The sequence below is a fragment of the Chanodichthys erythropterus genome, chromosome 11 (assembly GCF_024489055.1).
Source record: "Chanodichthys erythropterus isolate Z2021 chromosome 11, ASM2448905v1, whole genome shotgun sequence".
Classification (NCBI taxonomy): domain Eukaryota; kingdom Metazoa; phylum Chordata; class Actinopteri; order Cypriniformes; family Xenocyprididae; genus Chanodichthys; species Chanodichthys erythropterus.
Genome location: NC_090231.1, coordinates 11,324,236 through 11,349,178, shown reverse-complemented (window position 1 = coordinate 11,349,178; position 24,943 = coordinate 11,324,236). Strand labels below are relative to the sequence as shown.

The 24,943-nt window shown below is 35.8% G+C and overlaps 3 protein-coding genes across 7 annotated transcripts; 1 reads left to right on the top strand and 2 right to left on the bottom strand.

The window, feature by feature from the left end:
- The first annotated feature begins 1,258 nt into the window (after window positions 1-1,258).
- Window positions 1,259-5,379, top strand: zgc:92664 (uncharacterized protein LOC436695 homolog). Its single transcript, XM_067400493.1, has 5 exons — window positions 1,259-1,489; window positions 1,680-1,774; window positions 3,657-3,877; window positions 4,626-4,730; window positions 4,890-5,379. Exons 1-5 carry the CDS (start codon window positions 1,469-1,471, stop codon window positions 4,952-4,954), a joined length of 507 nt encoding a protein of 168 aa, XP_067256594.1. The 5' UTR covers window positions 1,259-1,468; the 3' UTR covers window positions 4,955-5,379.
- Window positions 5,380-15,098: 9,719 nt separating this feature from the next.
- Window positions 15,099-18,808, bottom strand: si:dkey-6n21.13 (P2Y purinoceptor 3). 3 transcript variants are annotated; one of them, XM_067401664.1, is made up of 3 exons: window positions 18,688-18,808; window positions 18,168-18,275; window positions 15,099-17,111 (listed from the first exon to the last, which is right to left on the bottom strand). In XM_067401664.1, the coding sequence occupies exon 3, from the start codon at window positions 16,982-16,984 to the stop codon at window positions 15,746-15,748; it is 1,239 nt and encodes a 412-aa protein (XP_067257765.1). In that variant the 5' UTR covers window positions 16,985-17,111; window positions 18,168-18,275; window positions 18,688-18,808; the 3' UTR covers window positions 15,099-15,745. The 3 variants fall into 3 exon arrangements, with proteins under 3 accessions (XP_067257765.1, XP_067257766.1, XP_067257764.1); XM_067401665.1 differs by having other exon boundaries at window positions 18,168-18,279; window positions 18,688-18,783; XM_067401663.1 differs by lacking the exons at window positions 18,168-18,275; window positions 18,688-18,808 and adding an exon at window positions 17,943-18,149.
- si:dkey-6n21.12 (schwannomin-interacting protein 1) lies at window positions 18,349-24,672 on the bottom strand. Of its 3 annotated transcripts, XM_067401667.1 has the most exons (8): window positions 23,473-24,672; window positions 21,364-21,581; window positions 21,088-21,203; window positions 20,924-21,011; window positions 20,576-20,737; window positions 19,787-19,904; window positions 18,853-18,929; window positions 18,349-18,769 (listed from the first exon to the last, which is right to left on the bottom strand). In XM_067401667.1, exons 1-8 carry the CDS (start codon window positions 23,528-23,530, stop codon window positions 18,758-18,760), a joined length of 849 nt encoding a protein of 282 aa, XP_067257768.1. In that variant the 5' UTR covers window positions 23,531-24,672; the 3' UTR covers window positions 18,349-18,757. The 3 variants fall into 3 exon arrangements, with proteins under 3 accessions (XP_067257768.1, XP_067257769.1, XP_067257767.1); XM_067401668.1 differs by having other exon boundaries at window positions 18,349-18,929; window positions 21,364-21,609; XM_067401666.1 differs by having other exon boundaries at window positions 18,349-18,929; window positions 23,473-24,671.
- Between the last annotated feature and the right edge of the window lie 271 nt (window positions 24,673-24,943).

Sequence of the window (24,943 nt, the reverse complement as noted above, 5' to 3'; positions counted from 1 at the left end):
ATAATTACACATTTATAGCTATAAAAACATTATAATAGCCCAGAGATAGATCTTGATGTTAGCAATAACAAAATACACTTAAAATGGAATATATTTATTTGAATGCTTTGATACTCATGTAATGCCACAGACTTGACTGATAAAAAAAAAAAAAACAGTGGTCATGAATTGACAGCAATGATCACAAGTATTGTAACCGTCTATTCTTCAAAGTAATATAGAGTGCCATATGCTATCTTGCAAATATTTTCCTTCAGTTTTTAATGTTAACGTTTGTCTAATTTGCATGGCAAAGGTTTCCTAATGTCCTATTATGGCAATTCTCAAGTAAATTGGTTGCCACAGAGGATACCTGCCTCTTAATTTCATCATAAAGAAAAAAAAAAATTATTTATAAATATTATATTGTAAATCCATAATATTCTACCCCAAATATATGCAGAATATTGCACATAGCTGAGAAAGCATATGTTCTGCATTTGTTGCACTTTGACAACATAATAGCAATCTATGTTGTTGTTCTTTTTATTGTATTTTTATTATTATTAAATTGGTCCAGATATTGCCTGTCCTGTCAAATTAGTGCCAAACATGTATAGTGACAGCATCGTGCAAATCCTCCGCATGATGTTATTTGTCATATCCGCCCTTCTTGGGCACCATATCAGAAACTTTCTAGCGCAACCACAATAAACAGTTATTGACTTAAAGGAAAGCTTCTTGTTTGTGTGCTGTTTCTCTCATAAAAAACTACATCTGAACATGAAGTCCAGTAGGTGGCTGTTTTTGTGCACCAGAGGGCAGCATATGCAAGATTATACTTTGCACAGGACGACAAAACTTACTTTTAATAAACTTAGTAATTGTATTTTTAACATAAACAAACTATATAAAATATAGTGTATATTTTTAGTGTTTGGTGTAATTTTTTGAGTCCGGACCAAATGTCCCATGTGTTTTAGGCCTTTGTAGCACAACATAAAATAATAATTGTTGTCTCTGCGATCACAATGATGAACAAGTTTTTTTTGTTTTTTTTTTTAAAGCAGCAACTTAAAAAATAATGTCAACGACATAATACGTTGACATGATTTTGGACCAATAAATATAATAAGCTAGGTCTAGATCAGCTGTATGTATAAACAAACTGCGAATTCCAACTGAAGAAAACAAAAATTAGCGAACTGCGCAGTTTGAACGCAGCCTTGCATGTCTTGAGTGCCTCTCTGGTGTAGACCAATAACAACCGACGGCTGTAATTTAGACCAATAAGCACCATTGAATCACAGTGTCATCTTTATGGCGCACTTATGCTACCCGTTTAGTTAAAAATGGTTTTATTATTGTTTCATAATGTAAGTAGGTGAAAAATAAGTATCGTAGTCGTTTAAGCCAGTCATTGGTAACAAAGTAAGCTAGCTTTCCCCTAACATTTCTAAACCGCAGTCCTCAGTTTTAAATCAAAACAATGACTTCAGCCTCTACCAAGGTAAATGTGTTTTTATGGTACCTAAAGAAAGATTAAACGTTTGTCTCGATAGTGTGTGTCCATGCTAACTGACTGTATTTGATGCTTTGCTTGTTTTGTTAATGAAGCTATTATTGGCTAGCATGCTAACTATCAACCTAATGTCAGTTTTCAAAACACACAGTGTTTATTTCTTGCTTCACGTATTTAGGTTGGTGAGATCTTTTCTGCAGCTGGAGCTGCTTTCACAAAACTGGGAGAGCTGACCATGCAGCTGCATCCAGTGGCCGATATTAGTCCAGCAGGGTGAGACACTCTCCGTTTACTTTAATATACACACTGCAATATGATTTTGGTATATTCAATTTTTTCAAAAGAAAGTGTACTTTGTGTAATGGATATGGTCCGTACATGGGAAATATTCACATTAATAATTTGACATCATTTGGCTTTTTTATTTTTGAATTTCCCATGGATCCCTCAAAATTGGACAAAGCTCTTTATCTGCTTTCTAATATTATCCCACCTAGTTTGTACTTGGCAAATGCTCAAAGATTTAATGAACAAGATAAAGTATTGTTTTCTACTGGTACAGCTAGGTGAATACACAGAACCTGCTCAAACACTTGTCCATACAAAAACACACCATGTAAAGATACCCCTCTCATTGTTTTGGCTTATATCTCTTTTTATGTTTTACTATGGGTTAGAGTCTATAAAATATGTCTTCCTCAAGTGCAGGTAAAATTTGCACTTTTTAATTTGCTGTTAACATTTTTTTAAATCTAGAGAGGATTGCTAGTTTCTAGATTGCCATTCCTTGTGGAAATTCAAAAAACAAAACAAAACAAAAAAAAGCCAAAGAAGATTGCTAAAAAGTTTAAGGCCTGGTTTCACAGACAGGGTTTAGATTAAGCCAGGATTAGGCCTTAGCTCAATTAGGACATTTAAGTAGCTTTTATATACGTAGGCTCGAAAAACATTACTGATGTGCATCTTGAGACAAAATAATGGCTCTGACATATTTTAAGATAGGTCAGTGCAAGTTGCTTTAAAGGTGCCCTTGATTCAAAAATTGAATTTACCTTGGCATAGTTGAATAACAAGACGTCAGTACATGGAAAAGACATACAGTGAGTCTCAAACACCATTGTTTCCTCCTTCTTATATAAATCTCATTTGTTTAAACAACCTCCGAAGAACAGGCGAATCTCAACATAACACCGACTGTTATGTGACAGTCGGGGTGTACGCCCCCAATATTTGCATAATGCCAGCCCATGATGTTCCCAACATTATAAAAGGCATTAGACAAGGGCAGCCAGTTAACGTCTGGAGCTGCACACAGCCGAATCATCAGACTAGGTAAGCAAGGACAATAGCGAAAAATGGCAGATGGAGCAATAATAACTGACATGATCCATGATATCATGATATTTTTAGTGATATTTGTAAATTGTCTTTCTAAATGTTTCGTTAGCATGTTGCTAATGTACTGTTAAATGTGGTTAAAGTTACCATCGTTTCTTACTATATTCACGGAGACAAGAGCCGTCGCTATTTTCATTATTAAACACTTGCAGTCTGTATAATTCATAAACACAACTTCATTCTTTATAAATCTCTCCAACAGTGTAGCATTAGCCGTTAGCCACGGAGGACAGCCTCAAATTCACTCAGAATAAAACTTTAACATCCAAATAAATACTTTACTCACATAATTCGAAGCATACATGCAGCATGCATGACGAACATCTTGTAAAGATCCATTTGAGGGTTATATTAGCTGTGTGAACTTTGTAAATGCGCTGTAATATAGTCGACAGCTGGTGTGGCAGGGAGCACGTGATTTAAGGGGGCGGCGCAGAGTGTAAATCAGTGCATTATTAATGATGCCCCAAAACAGGCAGTTAAAAAAATTTATAAAAAAAAAAAATCTATGGGGTATTTTGAGCTGAAACTTCACAGACACATTCAGGAGACACCTTAGACTTATATTACATCTTGTGAAAGAACGTTCTTGGGCACCTTTAAGTTAAAACGGCTCAAACATGCATTTTAGTCTTGGACTTAAGCCTAGTCTGTGAAACCAGAGGTGAATGTTTTACATTTGTATGTTTGTAGGCCATTAAAGTCATATTCATTATGTAGCCTGTCAGTAATTAATAAAACATTTCCTAAACATAAGGGCACAAATGAAAACAACTGTCAAGAGGAAGCTTTATGAAGATGGTGGAGTTCCTTTATCCACCGATTCACCAAAGAAGAGTACCAAAAAGGTGCCAGTTTCTATGGCTCCCCCAGCTCCACCTAAAGTCATCGCTGTGCCAACATCTCAGGTTGTGGTGACTACAGGTTTACAGCGCCCAACCACAGGTGCATCTAGCATTAAGTCATCAAAAACGGCAGGTGAGCATTCCTTAAAGGGTTAGTTCACCCAAAAATGAAAATAATGTCACTTATTACTCTCCCTCATGCCGTTCCACACCCGTAAGACCTTCATTAATCTTTGGAACACAAATTAAGATATATTTGTTGAAATCTGATGGTTCAGTGAGGCCTGCATTCACAGCAATGACATTTCCTCTCTCAAGATTCATTAATGAACTAAAAACATATTTAAATCAGTTCATGTGAGTACAGTGGTTCAATATTAATATTATAAAGTGAAGAGAATATTTTTGGTGCTCCCAAAAAAAAACAAACAAAAAAAAAAAACAACAAAAAAAAAACCTAAATAACGACTTGTATAGTGATGGCCAATTTCAAAATACTGCTTCATGAAGCTTCGGAGCATAATGAATCATTGTGAATCGTCACTTTATAATATTAATATTGAACCACTGTACTCACATGAACTGATTTAAATGTTTTTAGTACATTTATGGATCTCGAGAGAGGAAATGACATTGCTGGCTATGCAGGCCTCACTGAGCCATTGAATTTCAACAAAAATATCTTAATTTGTGTTCCGAAGATGAACGAGTAATAAATTACATTATTTTCATTTTTGGGTGAACTAACACTTTAATGCACTTAATTGCATTTCATTTTTACACTTGCAAAAAAAAAAAAAAAAATAAATAATTCTTCAACTGATTTAAGCATTTTGAATATAGTAAAATATAAGTAATGCATTCATATAATTGTTCCTCAGATGTCACTCTGAGTGCACTGAATGACTCTGATGCCAACAGTGATCTGGTAGATATCGAGGGGCTGGGTGATAGTTCCACATCTAAAAAGCTCAATTTTGATCAAGGTAAGAGACCGTTTCTCAATGTTTATTTCTCAATTTTGAACAAAATTAATTTAAAATTATTAAATTATGTATTTAAATTACTTATTTAGATTTAGGATTTCCCTTGTTCCCAGTTCTTAAGAGAAAAATAATATCTGTATTTATTTGTTTTCCCTGTAGAAAGTTTAAATCTTGACTCCAGTCTCATCATGAATTCCAGTGACTTGCCGTTGTTATCCCGTTGAAATCTTCTGCAACTTACTATCAGGAAAAGGAACGAATCATTTCACTTCATTGAGGCATCAAGAAACTTTTTTTTTTTTTTTTTTAATCTGGTGAAAGGTTTCTTTATTTTCCATTAAAAGACTAATTTCTAAGTTAATAGTAAAGGTAGACATATTTTATCAATGTACAACACAGTTTTGAAAGATGCTAGCAAATATTGCTTGATACATATTACTGTTCTGGGTCCATTTTAAAATATGTTACTGTAAAGGCATTGTGTATATATATTTTTTAACCATTTTCAATAAAGCATTATGACCAGTACTTTGTTTTGTTGAGAAAGTGTGGCCACAAGGCTTGAAATGCATTGCATTGCTGATTGTCAAAAAATAAGTGTTTTTCATGTTTTGCTAGGTAAATACTTTTTTTTGCAATACCTTTAGTCTATTTCCCGCATATTACTTAACATTTTCCCAAAAAGATAAAAAATAATAATAATAATAAAAAGTGTCATCTCCTATAGCTAAAACACTTCTTTCAGCCTGGGGTTTAACTCAATATGATCTTCAGGTTTTTCTGGTTGAATCATTTAGAGAAGTGTGGCAGTAGCATCTTCTACTACATAAATGCAGCTTTAGCAAGTTGTTTTTCATTGACTTTTATGAAATTCTATCCTAGTGAGTTTTTTGGTCTGAGCTGAGACCGTCTATGGGCATACTCCAATATTTTTGCATAACTGGGCTGTTAACAAATTGGTCATTTAGTCAAGTCACCTTTATTTATATAGCACACTTACAATGCAGATTGTTTCAAAGCAGCTTTACAGTGATAACAGGAACATAATTTTGGCTGTACAGCAGCTCTAGAAGAAAATAGTCTTAGCCCTACCAATGTTTCTGTATTAAGAACATCCAAATCTGTTAAATCACTGATGGGATATTGAAAAGAGTTGGTGTAAAATGCAGCCCCTCCTCATAAATAATTTCACAGCACAATGACTGTTTATATCTCTGTTCTTCCTCATTTTTTATTTTATTTTTAGAAGTAACCTTAATAATTGTGGCCAAGTGTGTGACTGTTAGGCTAATGAAATCAACAAGCCATGGTGTGAAATGAGATGTGTACCTGGATGGCATTTCTTTAAGCAGAATGCTGAAGATGGCACACTTCACCTTTTACCAGTAACAAACTGAAACCACAGATAACTGGCATTTTGTGAACTGCAACTTAAAGTAATTTCACTCAAATAAGGTTTTGTTTTTGTTGTTTTAATGATGTTTTTATGCAAGAATGGCTTTCATTTTAATTATGAGATTGTCAGTGTAAAATACATACAGTAATTCATTTCTGGACAGGTGGTTTCCATACTGCTCCAAATACTGGAGAGTCGCTGAGTGTGTCTGTCTGACGGGAGCAGCACAAACCATACTGGCAACCCAGGGAGAGGGCAGCTGCCAATATTGATGTGCTGCTACTGTCAGGCACACTGAGGCATCAAGTGGTCCAAGGGAGGAAAGAGGACGAAGGGAACATACAAAATATATGCAGATTAATTCATAGCTTTAATGGTTATACTATCAGAGAAAAAAAAGCAATGCTGATCTCCTAAAATACAGCCTAGCAAACAAAGGATGTGAATTCTCAGCTGTCAGAATAACTCCCTGAAGAGGCCACCCAAGCCACACCTGGTGATTCAGTCATGAATCATTTATTGTTTGTCTGGTCATTTGTAAAAATATCATTTGAGTTGGGAAAAAAACTCTGCTTTGTCACATTTTAACTCATAAATCTGGAAGACAGTTTTAATAGCCCAATTCTAAATACAGTACAAAACAATACAGACAGCATTTCACACTACTTGTTTTCAAAAAAGCTTACCTCTGATGCATTTATTTATGATATAAGCAGATCACTAGGTGTTTAATGCTGTCATGTTAATGGAGAAACTCCCAGGCTCCCAGTGACAGCACATCATAATTTGGAATTTGCCCTAAGAACTTACAAACCATGATGTGCTGCTACAGGGCACTCTGGGCTAAATAAAAAGATGACGACAGACTTCGATGGTCCTCGCTAGGATAAGATTAGGGACAAAATTAATTGTTGAATGTCCTATGCATATTAAGCACCATGACTAAATTATTCAAAAATCATGACAGAACAAAATTCGATGAGAAACCAATGTGAACAGTTCACTTCTTTTGTTTCTGAAAAATGTAATAAAAAGTTGTGTGACAGCAAAGAGTGACAGCATTACTGCAATTTCTCTGGCACAGACAATCATGAGGAAGCTTGTGGTCACCCACATCTTTTTAATGCCAGTCTAATAATGCCCTTTGAGACTTAATAAGTGAGTTACTGTGCACACACTGTCCTAAAATGGATGTTGAGGATGAAGACAAAATGGAGGATAACAAAGGAGGGGAGATGAGGAGAAAAAACTAGCGCCTGTCAAAAAGGTTTTATTACCAGGGGAATAATCTATTGTGGGTAAAATTAAGCAAGTAAAAATTGTAATTTATTATTATTATTTCTTTTCTTCCAAAAAAATGCATCTCTAATGTTTAAACTTCTTGGGCCTGATACTGTGAAACAAGATTAAGTATCACTGTAATAAATCAAAGTATATCTAATAGCATTACACAAACAGTAATATAACATTGAATATTTTAATTATCCGATCGTAATTGTTACATTAACTTAAAGAATTCCAGGGATTAAAAGTAAAATTTGTCCAAATGTAAAAAAACAAATAAGAGGACAGAAAGAAAAGAATGCTTGTACACTCCACAAGAATCATTTTCACAAAGACAAATATTTGGCAAAATGGGGCAAGAATAGATTAACAAAAATTACAAAGTAAAAATATATATAAAAAAGAAGAAAAAAAATACTAATTACAACTTTTGTAACTTTAAGTTCTGCAATATATTGAATAACATAGTAGGTTTTAATCATGGAGAGCTAAAGAGAATGAGTAAGGTGAGAAAAAAGGGAGGAACATCTGATTTTTTAAAAAAGTGTGACTTTGACACCACCTGATTAGTTTAAAGATGAATTATTGTATTATTCATCTGTAAAAAGCCAGTGATGGTCAAAGCGGTGAGGGTATATGACAGATCATTCGTTGTAGTGTGTAAAAGGTAAATGGCAGAAAGATCTTGGCCCATCACTACATTACATTTTTTATCATTATTTTTTGTTGTTTTTACTTGGCTTGTAAATTTTTTTTAAAAACATTTTTAGGAAAAAGCTTGCACCTACAACACTGGAACAACATAAATGTGGCATCAATTAAGTAGGAAAACCACAATAACAATCACTGTTTTACTGAAAAACTAATTTTATTTTTATTTTGCTCAAAACCAACCGACTGACAAAAGTTGAAAGGACTAAAAAAGTATTTGATATTTATAATCTCAACTGTTGTGGCAGAGAAAAAGAAACACCATGTATTTTTGAAGGGCTTCAATTTTTTCTTTTAAGTACACCACACCCTATGTTGTGTGATGAAGTTCTAATGTGAGCAGAAAATCAAGGCCTAAATACAAAATAATTAATTCTGACTGTTGTAATATGCCAAAACATGATGTTTAATTTTTGCTTAAAGATATGAGACATCATCACAAAGTTAAAGTGCAGAAAAAAGAGGAAGTTTATCTATAGCAAAATGCAGGCTAAATTTGTGTTACACAAAAGCCAAACGTTCTTCAAAAACGTATGCTATTTAATGTTTTATATTATTATACTTTTAGTTCAATCAACCCTGACAAACACAGTTACATCTCATAAAGGGCAGCCTATTTAAGGTCTGAGTCAAATGATCACGTCAGCACAGTTGCAGAAGGCATTTGCTTCTGTCTACTTCTGCCCGTCGTTCATCGAGAGAGGGAGAGAAAGGGGGGTGGGGGGTGTTAGCAAAAGAGAGGGAGAGAGAGAAAATGAGAAAAGGATAGACAGCAATGGGTGGGAGAGGGAGACCTAAAAGAGAAGCTCACACATAGACACATACACACCCTGGCCTAACTTTGCTCACCCATTCAAACCAGGGGCCGTTTGGTTAAGCTATGAAACGGACACAGGAAAGATTTCACTTACCCTCGATCCCCGTTCTCCAGCATGTTAGGCAACAGGGGAGAGGAAAAGGTGCCTGGTATTCCCAAAGTAACCCGCCGGACTCCCCTCTTCAAGTGTAGTCTGTCTCCTGCACCTGGATAGGGAAAAAAAAAAAGAAAAAAAAAAAAAAGTAATTCCCCAACTTAATTCTATGAAGTTGTTTTTGTATTCAAAAAAGCTAAGCAAAGTACTTAAAAAAGACTTTTTCATTCTTTCAGAAAACTCGATTAAACTCACAAAGTAGTTTGCCCACTGCAAATATTTTAATTATTCGCAAATCTACAGCTAAATCCACACTTAAAACAGTTTGTCTAGTTTCAAAAAAATTGTAGAAACAGAATTAAAAAGGAAAACAAACCCACACATGCACTTATCAATGGGAATCCCAAGTCTTAATTTCAGGTCAAAAATACACCCATTCGTCTGAGCTTGGGGCTCCCATTCCAGATTGGGGGGTGGGGTTCCAAGAGTCAAATAAGTGCCTAAACCTTTTGTCCACCAGCACCTATTTTCAGCCCTTAAACCCCTTTCTCTCCCTATTCACCTTCAGACCAGCAGTCCAGTGCAGTGTGCAGCCTCTGCTTAGCTGTAGCTAGTGAGGCTGCCTGAGGAACTTGGTAGGCATAAAAAGCAGGGGTTGTAGCCTTTTTCCCGGGGCATCAGTTTCTACAATTAAAATTAACATTTTCGGGGTACAGGAAAAATCTCCAAAAAAATCAGGGCACCGCCCTGGGGTCCCCTTAGAAGAGTGTGAAGTTTGAGGACAGTCGGCGCTACCGTTTCGGAGGAAAAAATTAATTTCTAGGGCTTAGTGTCTGGGGCGCGTCAGTGCTAGCAGCTCTCGCTTGCTTGATTTCTTGTAGCCTTGCCAAAGCATTCACACAGCCAACGGAGAGAAAGAGAAGGGAGGGGGGGGAACAAAAGAAGGAGAAGGCTCGGCTGCAAAGACGCACAGAAAGGGGGATATGAAACTAGGAAAAGTGTTATGCGTTCATGGTGTTTTTTGCGTTACAATGCGGAAAAGCTTTCACCACAAACTCCAAACACGAGCGACCGCACAGGGGGTGTTTCGAGTCCAAACGCATTGTTCAAAAAGAAAAAAACAACAACGTGATTTTATATTCTCGCCATTAGTTCATTATCCATCGAAAAAAAAAAAAAACCCACAAAAAAAAAAAAAAAAAAAAAAAAAACAACACAAAAACAAAAAATGAACAGCAAAAGCAGATGTCAAGGGTTTTGAGTGCTCAAACTAAGCAAAGTTTTCATACTTTGATACTCTTTATACGACCGGATTTTAAGCAGGGTCTCTGTGGGTTTTCTGTGTAGTACAAGGCTAGCTACAAAGATTGGAGAATATGTTGATCTGGTTCTACAGATAGTTTTACTGAGTAGCACAACCATGGTCCAACGGTACACACAAACCACACACAAACCACACACACATAAATAGAGCCAGACAAGACAAAGGCCTCTGTGATTAAGTCAAAAAAGCAGAATTAAAAGGGAAATCAATATCCAGCCATCAATACATTTTCAGATGAATATATTGTTATGGAAAGTTCAATTAAAAATATAACCTTACATTTCACAAGTTGTCTGAAAACAATATTAGCTTCATAATAATTTGATAACACACAGCTAAAGCAAAATAACACATTTCAATAAAATCATTATTATACAATTCATTCAAATTAAACTGAAACAGCACATTTATATTGTACTCTTGTGAAGATCATTTTCTGTTCCAAAAGTATACAGTCCCTTGTCTTTTACCTTTTAATCCTACCAGTACCATCTCGTACAAACCTAAAACAAAAGCACTAAGCTTCAGGAACCACACACCAAAACAGGAAGACTAAAAATACCCCAACTAAAAACGTAAAAGGCAAGCACTAAAGATTTTTTTTTTTTGACATCTGCAAGTAAAGAGACTTTTTTGAATTAAACAATAAGAACAAAATCCTCACAATGCAACAAATAACTATTACAGCCTTTATAAAAATTATGACAATAGTCTAAATAATATGACAATATGCAGTTAATGAGCATGTTTTTACCGAAAAATTAAAAACTACTTATTTGAAACCCTTTTTCTTTTTTCAAAACCAAACTGCCCATGCCATGCCCTGCCTCTCCCTTATATTACTTTCAGCAGATGTGTAGCAAATTCAAGAAATATTGTTAAATATGACATCCAGGAACAGGTGCAGAGCTTTCATGGCATACCCAAGACCACAACTTCACTCTATGCCATTTATTCATTTGCTCAGTAAATGGCAATGTAGTACATGCACACTACATACTTTTAGATATTCTAGAAAAAAATATTCAATATGACTAGAATCATTGGTCAGATCTTTTACTGCAAAATTCCAAATGTTAAAATTGTTCTTGAAGAAATTCTTGCAAGCCCAGAAAAAAAGGCAACAAGGAAACCTCTGCAATTAATACATTAACTATAAAGCTAAACCCATGCCAAAACTAAGAAAAAGCAGCGTGTACTTTTATCACAAGGTTACAGGGTCATTGCAAAGACCACAACATTCCTTTTAACAATAACTTTAACACTTTATGGCAACTTTTAAAACAGCACAGCAGTCACACATCATTCTATGATATTACCACACATCTGTAATTTTAATTGCAAACTAATTGGTCTGACACTGACTGTAATTGGACTTTTTTTTAAAAAACAAAAACGTAGACACATAAATAAGTAAAGCACGACAAAAGGTTGCGATATTACGATCTGGAATATTAATTTGCCTGGCATAACTACGAGAAACGCGATGAAATGATCAGAGAACGTAAGCGACATGATGATTTCACGTTTCAAAACAGCCGATTAGTCGGATATCGAGAAATTATTTATATTGTGGGGCAAGTAATGAATTGTTTTGAAACTTGCATACTTGGAAAATTTTGATTCATCGCCAAGCAATTCTGTCGTGTCACCTCAAAGCGCTTCTTCAACTAGCCTACGTTCGAAATACGTCGATATTATTTTGCCGCTGTCCGCAGAGTTCTTAGTTCGGTCACGCTGTGTCACCTTAAGATGTCATTTGACGAACCAACGTTCTGATGTTCGAAATTCGAATCACAAAGACCGAACAACTTCATTTAGCTGTCATTTTGATGTTAGACAATACGTTTTCATTCCTGTCTACACTGTTTCGATTGACGCTGTGAATGGGTCTAATGACCTAATCTCTTATTAGATGGAGCGAATTAAAAAAGGGGAAAGTAGTGCTTGAAGCTTGCTTGTGGGTGAGGGGACAGCTACAGAGGGGAGTGGTTCAGAACATTAGACGCACCGAGAAATCATTGTCTTTAAAAGCTAACATATGACAAAGACTTGAAGACTACTTTATTCGGTCTGCTTTATGGTGTTAATATAGTCAAAACATCGTTTAGGTTGTAATGTGTTGTTTGGACGTTATCCCGAGGGTTCCAACACGTTTTGGAGGTAGTCTGTTTAATTATACTAAGAAAGTATGTTTGTTTTGTTCAAAACACAAAGAAATGAGTGCCGAAACAGCTTACACTAAACAACAAATATAAAGTTAGCAACGTCTTTCTATAAAGCATACGCAATTTTCTGAAAGTACCATTACTTTGTATTCATTCTTTACTTTTCATTCATTTTTTTTTTAAAGAAAACTCGTAGTCAGTTAATAATACATGTTAAAAGGGACATATTTGCAAAAATATGTCGCTTACAAAAAAATATATAATTATATAATTAAATAAAGGAGTAATAATTACATACCTTTTATGAAAATCCTCTTCCAGTTCCAAATATTTGTCAAAAAAAATTTGTTAATGTAATAAAGAATCTTGAGAAAAGAATTCGAAAAAAAATCATAATGTAGCTGTTAGAAGTGTTCCAGTCACTGAGGCTCTGAAGTTTGAAAATGGCGCCAATGTTCCACTGCAGCAGCTCTACCACTGTGATGACACGGGACAGATAAAAAAATAAATATAAATTTTCCTCAGTGAAAAATATTTTTTTTCACAAACGGGTTTATTGCACTTTGGTTAAAATAAGCGATTCTAGTTATCTCTTGTTGAATTGTTTGCTTCTATAATTTATAATTATTTTTTGATAATTTTTGATAACCGTCAGATCATGCCTTAGCCGCGGTGCAGGTCGGGAAGTGCCAGAGCTGGTTTTCTTTTAAATTTCCAAACTACAGTCCTGAGTGGCCGCCATGTCGCCCCCTGTTGTATTATCTGTGTATTTTCTGAGTTTGCACCCAAGAGCTTTGTTTTTTTTTTTGCCCCGTGACTCGAACACAAATTAACTTTACAAAGTATTTACTTGATATTTTTATACTAGCTTCCCCAGTTTTTTTTTTTTTTTAGTTTTTTTTATTTCTACCTCCCTCTGGCACCTCTTATTTATTCATTTATTTTGTATTTTTTTTCCCCTCTCTGTTTTCTTGATTTATATATTATACAAACTTCATAATAATAAACTCCAACACAAATTAAAAGACGAACTCCAGAGTTAACTGTTGAAGTTTTACTAAATTTTACAAATGTATCAACATATTCTTAAAAGAGTAGTACACAGAATCTGATACATAGGCCTAATGTCCAGGGCAGAGACAGAAACTTGTGGCAAAAACTTGTGGGGCCCAAAATAAATACATTTAAATAAATGATATATATATTGATTTCTATTCTTTATCTATGGCTAGTTATGAGTTTAGTATGCATTTGATTTGACATCATGCTGTCTTTTATATGGTAAGAAAATAAAAATAAAGGTATGAAATACCTTAATTAAAATCAAATCCAGACAGCACATACTGCAACCGTCTGCTCTTATTGCAATAATAAATATCAGAGTTATGAATTATGACTACATCAAAAATCTCAAAATGTTAAAAAAAAAAAAAATTACAAAAATCTAAAACATCTATCCTCCGGTTCCACGGACAAGGCTTAAAGGGATAGTTCACCCAAAAATGAAATTTCTGTCATCATTTACTCACCCGTAGATTGTTCCAAACCGGTATAAATTTTCTTTGTTCTGTTGAAAAACAAAGGAAGATATTTTGAAGAAAGTTTGTAACCCGGCCGCTTTGGGCCACCATTGACTACCATAGTATGTTTTTTCCTACTATGGAAGTCAATGGTGGCCCAAAGCGGCCTGGTTACAAACTTTCTTCAAAATATCGTCTTTTGCATTTAGCAGTACAAAGAAACAGGTTTGGAATAATCTGAGGCTGAGTAAATGATTAGAGAATTTTCATTTTTGGGTGAACTATCCCTTTAAGCCTACACACCTTAGAGGTACATTTTGGTACCAAAAGTGTACATATTAATACCTAAATGGTACATAATAGAAACTTCTGAAATGGTACCATTTTTTTCTGAGAGTGTAGTCCCAAACTAAAATGCATGTTTGAGCTGTTTTAACTGAAAACAACTTGCACTGACATATCTTAAAATATTTCAGTGCCGTTTTATGTCTCAAGATGAACACCAGTATTGTTCTTCTAAGGCATGTTAAAAAAGCTATGTCCTAATTGAACTAAGACCTAATCCTGGCTTAATCTAAGCCCTGTTTGTGAAACCGGGCCTTAGATACTCAACATACATGATCTGTGCATCAGCACTATCACAAGTCATGACTGTATCATTGCATTATCATTTACTGCAAAAGCAAATTATAATCTGTGCTGAGATCTGAACAGAAAGAGGTACATTTATTGCTGCAATGTTGACAAGGTATTTTATCCATAACAAGCATTCTTCCTCTATATAAATGTTTACATTTAGAAAGGCTATCCTTTGGTTCAGAAAATCTTGCAACAGGACAGTTGATCATTAACCAATGTAATACCAAGCAGTAATAACAGTCTATGAGGGCTGAGGTCTTCCGTGGATCATCTGTTTTTAACTTATTTTAGTAAGACGGAAGGACAAAGGGTAGTTTACTTGTGCCTTATACTGATGTACTCATGTTCAGTGTACTTAGAAAGTACACAAAGCGAGGTTCCTGGTACAATACAATATGAAAAGGTGAGTAAAAATTAATAAAAAAGCTGGACTGATATTTTTTGACAACTATGGCAAAACTGAAGGTCTGAATGTAAATATAACTTGTGAACAAGATGCCTAAACAAGAAGTTTATTCTACAACAAATTTAGATTCTTTACTCACACGAGAACAAACAAATCTGAAATAGGGCTTAAATGATGTAGGCCTATAGCATCTTCAAAAGATCTCAAATTAAGACATAACAAGATCTCTAATTTGATTTTCTTTTTAAACAGGGCTCAAAAAATGTTTATTAGAACAGTTTAATTATTCACAGCATGATATATTAATCCACAACAGCACTAAACATAGTTCCTGCACAAAATATTTCTACTCTTGAGGTATGCCGACAACTGCAAAAATAAGATAAACTACAAATGAGTGTATTACTCTATATATGTTTTGCAATTTATATACACTAAATCAACATTTTTTCAATAACAAATTAACAAGTAAAACAATCTGTTAGGGGTCTCGAAAAGACAAAACAACTACAAGATCCTCCACGTTTTATGTGAATGCACATGATTATAACAAATACAATGAATATAACCAAACATTACAGTTCATTTCAAATGAATCCCATATGAAGGCTCACTTGTTGGTGTCCTACACCGTCACATGTTTAGATTGTCATTCCTTAAGGTAGACCTCTGTATGCATTGTTTTCAGCTGTTGGCCCATTTTCCTTATGGTTCCGTGTCTCCTCAGCTTCATTCTCCTCTTCCTCTCCTTTTCCCAGCATTCTGAGTGGCCATAGCAGACCGTGCTGGGCATGTTCAGGTTTTTGACAGCAGGGCCCATTTTTCTCTTTGGTAAGGAAGTAAAGCAGTGCATTCAGCCAGGCGTTGAATGAGGCCAGAGGCCGAGTGATTTTATAACAGATGGAAACCATGCGCATGGTGTGGCACTGTACCCTACTTGTCACTTTCAGGAGCAGGAAAATGGTGCGAGTGACATGGAAGGGAAAGAAGCAAAGGGCAAAGAGTAGAGTGATAGTAATTATGGTCTTGATGGACTTGCGACGCCTGTTCACGTAAGGCGAATGAGCCCCCAAGATGATTGACATGCCCTCTCCGCCTATCCCTGCGACGCTTTCACAGCCCGTCCCACTCCTGACTCTTTGAGGAGGAGGTTTAGAGTGCAGCGAGCGAAATATAGTTAACACTACACGTGAGTAGCACCAGGCAATGATGCTAAATGGTGCAAAAAAACCCAAGAAGTGAAGAGTGACACCGTAAGGGATGTAATCGTGGAACTCTCTATCAATGGCATCATCCCAGCAATTATTGAACACCTCCTCCCTCGTGCCCTTACCTTCACGTGGAAGATACTGCGTCTGTGCAAAACGAAAAATTGGGCATGTTAGTGCAAAAACAGCAATCCACACCAAAACGCAAGTCCCCTTCACGGCTCGCTTGGTCTCCAAGGTGATGGTCTTCATGGGGTGACAGATTCCCAGGTAGCGGTGCACTGAGATACAAGTGAGAAAGAAGATGCTGCAGTAGAGGTTGAAGTAAAAGAGGAAGCGCACTAGGCGGCACATGAAGTCTCCGAACACCCAGTCGTCCCGCATGACGTAACTAGCCACCAGGAAAGGCAGGGATAAACCATACATGAAGTCTGTCGTGGCCAGGTTCACCATGTAAATCAGCGATGCATTCCAGCGTCTGGTGCGTCGAAAGGAACGGTAAAGAACCACGAAGTTAAGGGTTATGCTGAAGACAAAGGTAAAGGAGTAGCAAATTGGCAGGAAGATGTACTTGTAGGACTCGTCAATATTGCAGGAGCCAGTAACTGAAGAATTAATTGAGGAAGAAAGCTGGGCGTCTGCCCCCTTCTCTGTTTCAAACAAAACAGTAGGCACTCTTGTCGTCATTGTTGGCTAGTTCTTATGAAGCGTCCTTGTTTCATCCTCACATTCTTTGCTTCTGAAACCACCTCTATTCCAATAAGCAACTTTTTTGAGTTTCCTGCGATCTCCTTCTCCTTGTTTAGTTTAACATCTATGAGAGATACATTACTGTTAGGATACGCAATAAATGAAACAAATTGTCAAAACTGTCATCCCACAAAAGCCTCCCACTTATTCTTTCTAGCCCTCCCCGCATCCCCCTTACTCTTTCACAACCCCTGGTACTGTTTGCGCATAGGTATATATGCTGCTGATTCAGACCCTTTTCACTTCATTAACCCATCAAACAGTAACCACACTTCCCCTCAATGTCCTATTCTCTATCTTACCCACCCCTCACCCTGTCCCTCACATTAGGACTCTCTACCCCCATTCCTCTTCCTCAAAACAAATAGAAATGGATACATAATTGTTAGCTTTATAAACTTTTAGCATTTATCAAACTGCGCTTAGACTCCCTCTGGATCCATTTTCACATTAAAAACATCTTTGGGAAGATATGTCATGGCTATCCCTACCTCCTGGTAAAGTTAGCACACAGCTGACTGAGCCCACGGTGAATTGCGTATTGCCTACCACTTCTCAGACATATACGACGCTATGTCAATAAATGAGTGAGTACCTGAAGGTCACTAAATGACATTAAGGTAGTCTGCTTCGGCTAAATAAATAACAAGGTATTTACTTGGGGAATAAGACAACATCATAAATAGAGTAAACAACCCTTATTATATATCACATTACCTACATATTGCAAGAGTTCACTGCCCGCATATCTGTAATTAATACGTTTTATATATATATATATATATATATATATATATATATATATATATATATATATATATATATATAGACATGCAAGGACAACAATAAACACCTGTTACATCTGGTTATGAGGTGTTAAAATATGTTCACTTACCTATTTAACAGAGCAATAAAGTCCTTTGTTTTTTGATTTTTGGAAAAATAAAGAATCTCAGGATGAATAAAATGCGAGGAGTACCTGACACTGAAAACAGTAAACAACTAATTTGACTATCAAGACAAATACAGAAGAGCAAATCGAAGAAGCATCATTGGCTCCGTCTAGTCATTCACCCCTGAAGTCTTTCCCTTTCACATCAGTTTCTCGAACTATTTTTACCATTCTCTCAATCCAACCCTCCTTGGTCATCTCTTGCTCCATGATATGTCCCTCCCTCTTTCTTCTTTCCTCTATTAGTGCTGAGCTGGCCTTTTGAGAATACAAACTCTGGCTAGGCAAAATACACACAGACACACACAACAGAAGAGCAATGATGTAACAAAACAATACACATATCCAATTTGAAAGAAATCCCTTTTATTCAACAAAATAATATTTAAGTATTTCACAAACAGTGACAACAACAATCCAGTTATGAGTTGCTTGGCAATGTATGTACGCACGCATACTTAATAGCATTTAATGAGCCATGTGTTAACATGTGAGGTTTGGCATAATTGGCTTTGCCACTAAACAAATTAGAGTAATATCGAGCATGTCATGGTATATATTGTCTTTTGTTAAATATGTTGCTTTATCTGTTCGACCTAACAATTGTAAGAATGTAAACTGCAGTTTTAAATCCTCATCGGTGCCTTAAAAGTGTCATAAAAAAGCTGGAATGAAAAACTATAAAAACCTTAAAAGTCTTTTGCAGTGATGATGGAGTGCTGTAGCTTTTCACAGTAAAGTCAATTAGTTCAGGCAGCTTATGGACAGTCCTGTAAACGAATGTCCCGTCATTATGCTCCTTAGAAGAAATACTTTTTTGGATTGTGCATCAGAGTGATGTCATATCTTGTACCTCCAGCAGCATCGCGTCCTGCTCTGTTCTCAGCTGGTCCCTTGTGAGAAGTCGACCCACCAGCTCTGAACTGAGGTCTAAATACACACAAAAACACACACTTATTCATTTATTCACAACAGATGATAATATCATCACTGTAACATAATAGTTAAAGGGTTAGTTCACCCAAAAATTTAACTTCTGTCATTAATTACTCCCCCTCATGTCGGTACACAACCGTAAGACCATTGCAACAAAAATTAAGATATTTTTGATGAAATCCACGAGGTATAGGACTCACTTATAGACAGCAATATAATCAGCACTTTCAAGAAAGGTTCTAAAGACATCTTTAAAAAAGTCGACGTGACTGCAGTGGTTTAACCTTAACGTTATGAAGTGACGAGAAATAATAACTTTATTCAACAATATCTTCTCTTCTGTGTCATTCTCATATGTTGTTTACGTCCAGCGCTTCCAGGTTCTATGTCAGAACGCTGACTCGTTATTGGCCGGCTCCTGCGTCAGCATCACACTCTTGAGTCGTGCTGCTCATGTGGTCAGCTTTGACCAATACCGAGCCGGTGTTCGTACATAAACACGGAAGCCTTCACTGTGCTTACTGCATCACCTGCATAAGGATAATGACAGGGAATTGTTGAATAAAGTCATTATTTTTGTTTTGTTTTTGCGCACAAAAAGTATTCTCGTCGCTTCATAATATTAAGGTTGAACCACTGCAGTCACATTGACTGTTTTAACGATGTCTTTAGTACCTTTCTGGACTTTGAAAGTGTTGATTATATTGCGAGTCATATACCTCTCGGATTTCATCAAAAATATCTTAATTTGTGTTCCGAAGATGAATTAAGGTATTACGGGTGTGGAACGACATGAGGGTGAGTAATTAATGACAGAAATAACATTTTAACCATTTAATGCTTTGGCTTACCATGAATGTCTTTGCTTAGTGAGGTCCTCAATGCTTTTAACTCCTTCAAGCTGAAATTCTTCAATTCATTTCGCTCATAGCGCTTCCTTTCTCTGACAGCCTCACTGGGAGGTATAGTCTGTGATGGGGGTCAGTGGAGTGCAATTATGTCTTTGCATATCTACACAAAAGTTTAGGGTCGGTAAGATTTTTTAAAATGTTTTTGAAAGAAGACTCTTATGTTCACCGAAGCTGCATTAATTTGATCCAAAAATACAGTAAAACAGCAATATTGTATATATGATTTCAATTTAAAATTACTGTTTTCTATTATAATACATTTTAAAATCTTATTTACTCCTATGGCGTCTGGATTTTCAGCATTATCACACCAGTCTTTAGTGTCACATGATTCTACAGAAATCATTCTATTATGCTGATTTGCTGCTCAAGAAGCATTTATTATTATCATCAATGTTGAAAACAGTTGTGCTGCTTAAAATTTTTGGGGAAACCTTGATACAATTTTTAGGATTTTTGATGAATAGAAAGTTCAAAAGAACAGCATTTATTTTAAATAGATTTTTTCTGTTCAATTTAATGCATCCATGCGGAATAAAAATATTAATTTCCTTAAAGCAATATCTTACTGACCCCAAACTTTTGAATGCTAGTATACAGAACATTCCATTTATACATTATTAAATACTACATAACTATTTAAATAAATGTGCTGTCAATTCAAATACATAATATGATATGCAAAACACACATAAGACACTACACCACAAGTATGTGCTCTGTTCTAACCTGTTTTTGCTCCAATCTCAATTTGTGTCTGAGTAAACTCAGCGCAGCTCTAACATCATTCTTGAAACCTCTTGATTTGGTTTTCTTAGTCGATGCAGAGCTTGAACCACGCTCCTTCTCTAACCTCTGAATGCTGCCACCCTTACTGGACTGTTTTGCCACCTGAATAGGTAAAGAACATAACAAGTAATTATTTTTCTCTTCATTAAACAGACATGAACAAAATTGCACAGTATGTCTCCATCTCTATCCATTTGAGTGCTACACCCACTGTTCACATTATGTTGCCACCCACACCCAGCAACAGTGAAAAAATACACAGTGTGGCAAACTGGCAATTTATTTCACCTCTTTCTTTGCCTCTATTTCCTCTTCTTCCTCCTCACTTTCACTGTTATTGATGAAGCACAGCTGTAGATTCATCTGGCTCTGGAGCCTAGAATAATGAAGCATAGTTGCTAAAGATTTTACTCAAATTCAGAAGTGGCTGAGATTCATGAAATCTGTGTGACCTTGATGTCAGAGAAGTCAGACGACTGTTGCAATCGTCCTCCATGTCCTCATAGGTTTCTCTGTGACTGCTCAGCCCTCTGATTTCTGGCCAATCTACTGTCAGCCTGTCCAAGTCCTGCAGAAAAACATTTTAGTATAAATTCATAGTGGCTGTTACTGTAGATAAGTAGTCAAAGAATTAGATTGTAGCTCTTGTCAATCCAAAACAAAATGTATCATCTGTTTTTCATCTTTTACAATTTAATGCAGATGACTCTTGTTACTTTCAGTCAGACCTTTTCCCTCTGTCTCCGCTCTTCTTGTTGCTTCTCAAGTTCAGCAATACGAAGGCTCAGATCTTCCCAGTGCATGATGGGTAAGCCCAGGTCATCTTCAGGATATCCCTCTTGCCATAATAAAGCTGCCCCTTCTGCATCCTCCTCTGTCTCATCGCTCTCTTTTTCATTTCCCCTCTCGCGCTCTTTTTCTTTTTCTCCATCCATTCCCAAGACCCCTAACAGAATGAGAGGATCACAAGGCCTCTGAAGATCAAGTAGTCAATATATTTTAGGTTAAAAATGTTGTTATTTCTATAACACCACATGTTTATGGAGAAGCTTCCCCTCATAGTTCTGTCAGAAAAACTGGCATCATCAGATCAAGACATTTATTTAACATTTACTCATTGAAATTAACAGGTATATATGTTTATAGTCCTTTTTTAATTAGTGGAATATAATACAAAAGCAGCTAGTATCTTTTTTCACTAATATTTATTCAATGAGACACTAGTATTTGCTTCTAGTCCCAATAGTGACAAGAAATGGTAACACTTTATTTCACAGTGTCATTGTTACAAATGTTACATGCAGTTACTATAGTAATAACTATAAATTATGTATAGTTACATGCAACTGACCCTAAACCAAACCCTAATCCTAACCCTATGGTAAGTACATAGTTACTTAAAGGGTTAGTTCACCCAAAAATGAAAATAATGTAATTTATTAATCACCCTCATGTCGTTCCACACCCGTAAGACCTTTGTTCATCTTCGGAACACAAATTAAGATATTTTTGTTGAAATCCGATGGCTCAGTGAGGCCTCCATTGCCAGCAATGACATTTCCTCTCTCAAGATCCATTAATGTATTAAAAACATATTTAAATCACTTTATGTGAGTACAGTGGTTCAATATTAATATTATAAAGCGTAAGAATATTTTTGGTGCGCCAAAAAAACTAAATAACGACTTATTTAGTGATGGCCGATTTCCAAACACTGCTTCAGGAAGCTTTGGAGCATAATGCATCTTTTGTGTCAAATCAGCAGTTCGGAGCGCCAAAGTCATGTGATTTCAGCAGTTTGCCGGTTTGACACGCGATCTGAATCATGATTCAATACGCTGATTCATTATTCTCAGAAGCTTCCTGAAGCAGTGTTTTAAAATCGGCCATCACTAAATAAGTCGTTATTTTGTTTTCTTGGTGCACCAAAAATATTCTCGTCGCTTTATAATATTAATATTGAACCACTGTACTCACATGAACTGATTTAGATATGTTTTTAGTACCTTTATGGATCTTGAGAGAGGAAATGTCATTGCTGGCTATGGAGGCCTCACCGAGCCATCAGATTTCAACAAAAATATCTTAATTTGTGTTCTGAAGATGATGGAAGGTCTTACGGGTGTGGAACGGCATGAGGGTGAGTAATAAATAACATTATTTTCATTTTTGGGTCAACTAACCCTTTAATATTACTCAGTACTTAAATGTATATTTACAGTGTAACAAAGACACCTTAAACTAAAGTGTAACCCAAGTAATTACTGTTAATTACCAGTTCTATAGGGTTCTGTCACCCAAGACTAGTATGTATTCAGATTATTTCTGGTACCTATCCCATTTTTTGTTTAGTATTTATTTATGAAGTACTAGTATTTATTCTAGAAACTTGATGAAATATTCAAAATAGTTACTATACACAGTTTTCTTAGTTGTAATTAAACATACAATAAATATTAGACACTAGTATCTAGTAACTAGTAATATTTTACTTGCTAAAACGGCTTGTCAAGCAACATCTGTGTTTTGTTTGTCTTTTACAGATTATAAACGGAACATTTTATCATTTTTTCCCTTGAAAAGTTACAGAACATGAGGAGCCATCTGACGTATTTCCTCAGAAACTGCAATATCCCAGAACATTCACTCTGAAAAATACTGACTAATATGGAAATTAGGTCATGAACACTAAAACATTTCCATATTCTATATACATTCAGAATCATTTAAAAGTCTTGTAATCTTGTAGCCTGGTGCTATCACGTTTGGCCACGTATTAAGCTGACATGATGTATCCTAAAATTGTGTATCTCTTAGATTTTTAGAGGTATACTTACTTTTTTGGTGGAATGTGTTTGCAAATTCTGTACTGCCGTCCAACAAGTCAAAACTCATACATTTCCCTACTTTTCTTAGACTTTATAACTTGTTTTCCTCCGTGCTGACCCGTTACGCGCCCTCCTCGTCTTCGTTTATCCTTTTCACTCTTTTTCATCCATGGAGATGAATTTTTCCTCTTTTCCGATCCTTCGTATTTAGAAGGTTATATTATGTAGAGTTTTTTCGTTTTTTCATTAGTTCGATCAATCCAACATTTTGTTCCTTAAAAATCCTCAACGCAGACATCAAAAACTAAAGGAATTTGGCGAGGTTTTGTTATGGGGAGAGAACGTGAAGGGAGGAGAATGAGCGAAGAGTAATAAAGTAAGCACTTCAGGTGTCTAGTTTCAGTCATTTGCAATCATGACGATTTGTCCATAATCTTTCAAATCATAGCATGCAATCTTCCTTATAAACAAATGTTTGTTTCCCATGTCTGTTTTTTAAGACGAAAAGAAAACTGTTTGGGGTTGGGTGTCAAATGTCAGCAAGTCTAAGCATGCTTAATTTGTGACAGCAGACATCGGTGAACTGCTGGGTTTTGATTGTGTTTACACAACATTTCGATAAGTTGACGACAAAACATTCTTTAAAAAACTTCATATTTCACGGAAGAAAAACATTTAAAACCTCAAAATAATGAAAAGTTGCTGTTTGCCGTTTAACTGTATGAACCAAGTAAAGAATGACTGCAATGGAGGTGGATTGTTGCGAACAGAGTTGAGGTGCTCAGAATATTTTTAACGAAGTGCTAAAAGTTTGTTTCAAACTCTTTAAATGACGTTGCACCAAAGAGTTTAGAACCCAAGAGGCGACACTTTGATACTTTTTGGGCAACAGTCACTAGGTGGCGCTCCGGTAGCGCGGCCGCCATTATGGGGTGAAAATACTAACTGGACCATAGAATCCTTATCGTACACACCCAAAATCTTACGAATTTCACTGCCAAATCAGAAGCGCAATAGAACAGTTTTCAAATGAAATCATCAGTAAATTTTATGGCTCCTGCAGTAAATGTTGTATTGTCTTATATATGTTTTATTTTACCAGTTGTGGACCATTCAACCATCTGAGGTAGCCTACTTTATTAAGTATTTCCATTTTATGCAACTTTACAAATTTATTAATAGCAAATTAATAATTAATAAATTTAAGATCATCATGTCTGCAGCGAACAATATTTCAGACCTAGTGGAGTAGTAGTAATAATACTCCACTAGGTCTGAATTGAAATTGTACGTTTTAATGGATCACGCTACAAACATAATGATCTTATAATACATTATGCATTGCTGTGTCCGTTATCGCATAATTCACACTTTTGGACACTTTTGCTTCAGTGAACATAAAACAACACTGCAAAATCAAGCTGTTGTAGTCATGTATTGTCCAACATTCCCGATTTTTCTGATGCATGTCCTTAATTTA

What these genes read in the sequence shown, in the direction of transcription:
- zgc:92664 (XM_067400493.1), top strand. Translation starts at nt 1,469, where the DNA reads ATGACTTCAGCCTCTACCAAG. An exon ending in TGACTTCAGCCTCTACCAAG is followed by an intron (nt 1,490 to 1,679) that starts GTAAATGTGTTT and finishes TCACGTATTTAG; the next exon opens with GTTGGTGAGATCTTTTCTGC. An exon ending in GCCGATATTAGTCCAGCAGG is followed by an intron (nt 1,775 to 3,656) that starts GTGAGACACTCT and finishes CCTAAACATAAG; the next exon opens with GGCACAAATGAAAACAACTG.
- si:dkey-6n21.13 (XM_067401664.1), bottom strand. Translation starts at nt 16,984, where the DNA reads ATGACGACAAGAGTGCCTACTGTTTTGTTTGAAACAGAGAAGGGGGCA.
- si:dkey-6n21.12 (XM_067401666.1), bottom strand. Translation starts at nt 23,530, where the DNA reads ATGAGTTTTGACTTGTTGGACGGCAGTACAGAATTTGCAAACACATTC. An exon ending in CTGACTTCTCTGACATCAAG is followed by an intron (nt 21,012 to 21,087) that starts GTCACACAGATT and finishes TCATTATTCTAG; the next exon opens with GCTCCAGAGCCAGATGAATC. An exon ending in ACTAAGCAAAGACATTCATG is followed by an intron (nt 18,930 to 19,786) that starts GTAAGCCAAAGC and finishes GTGTGTATTTAG; the next exon opens with ACCTCAGTTCAGAGCTGGTG.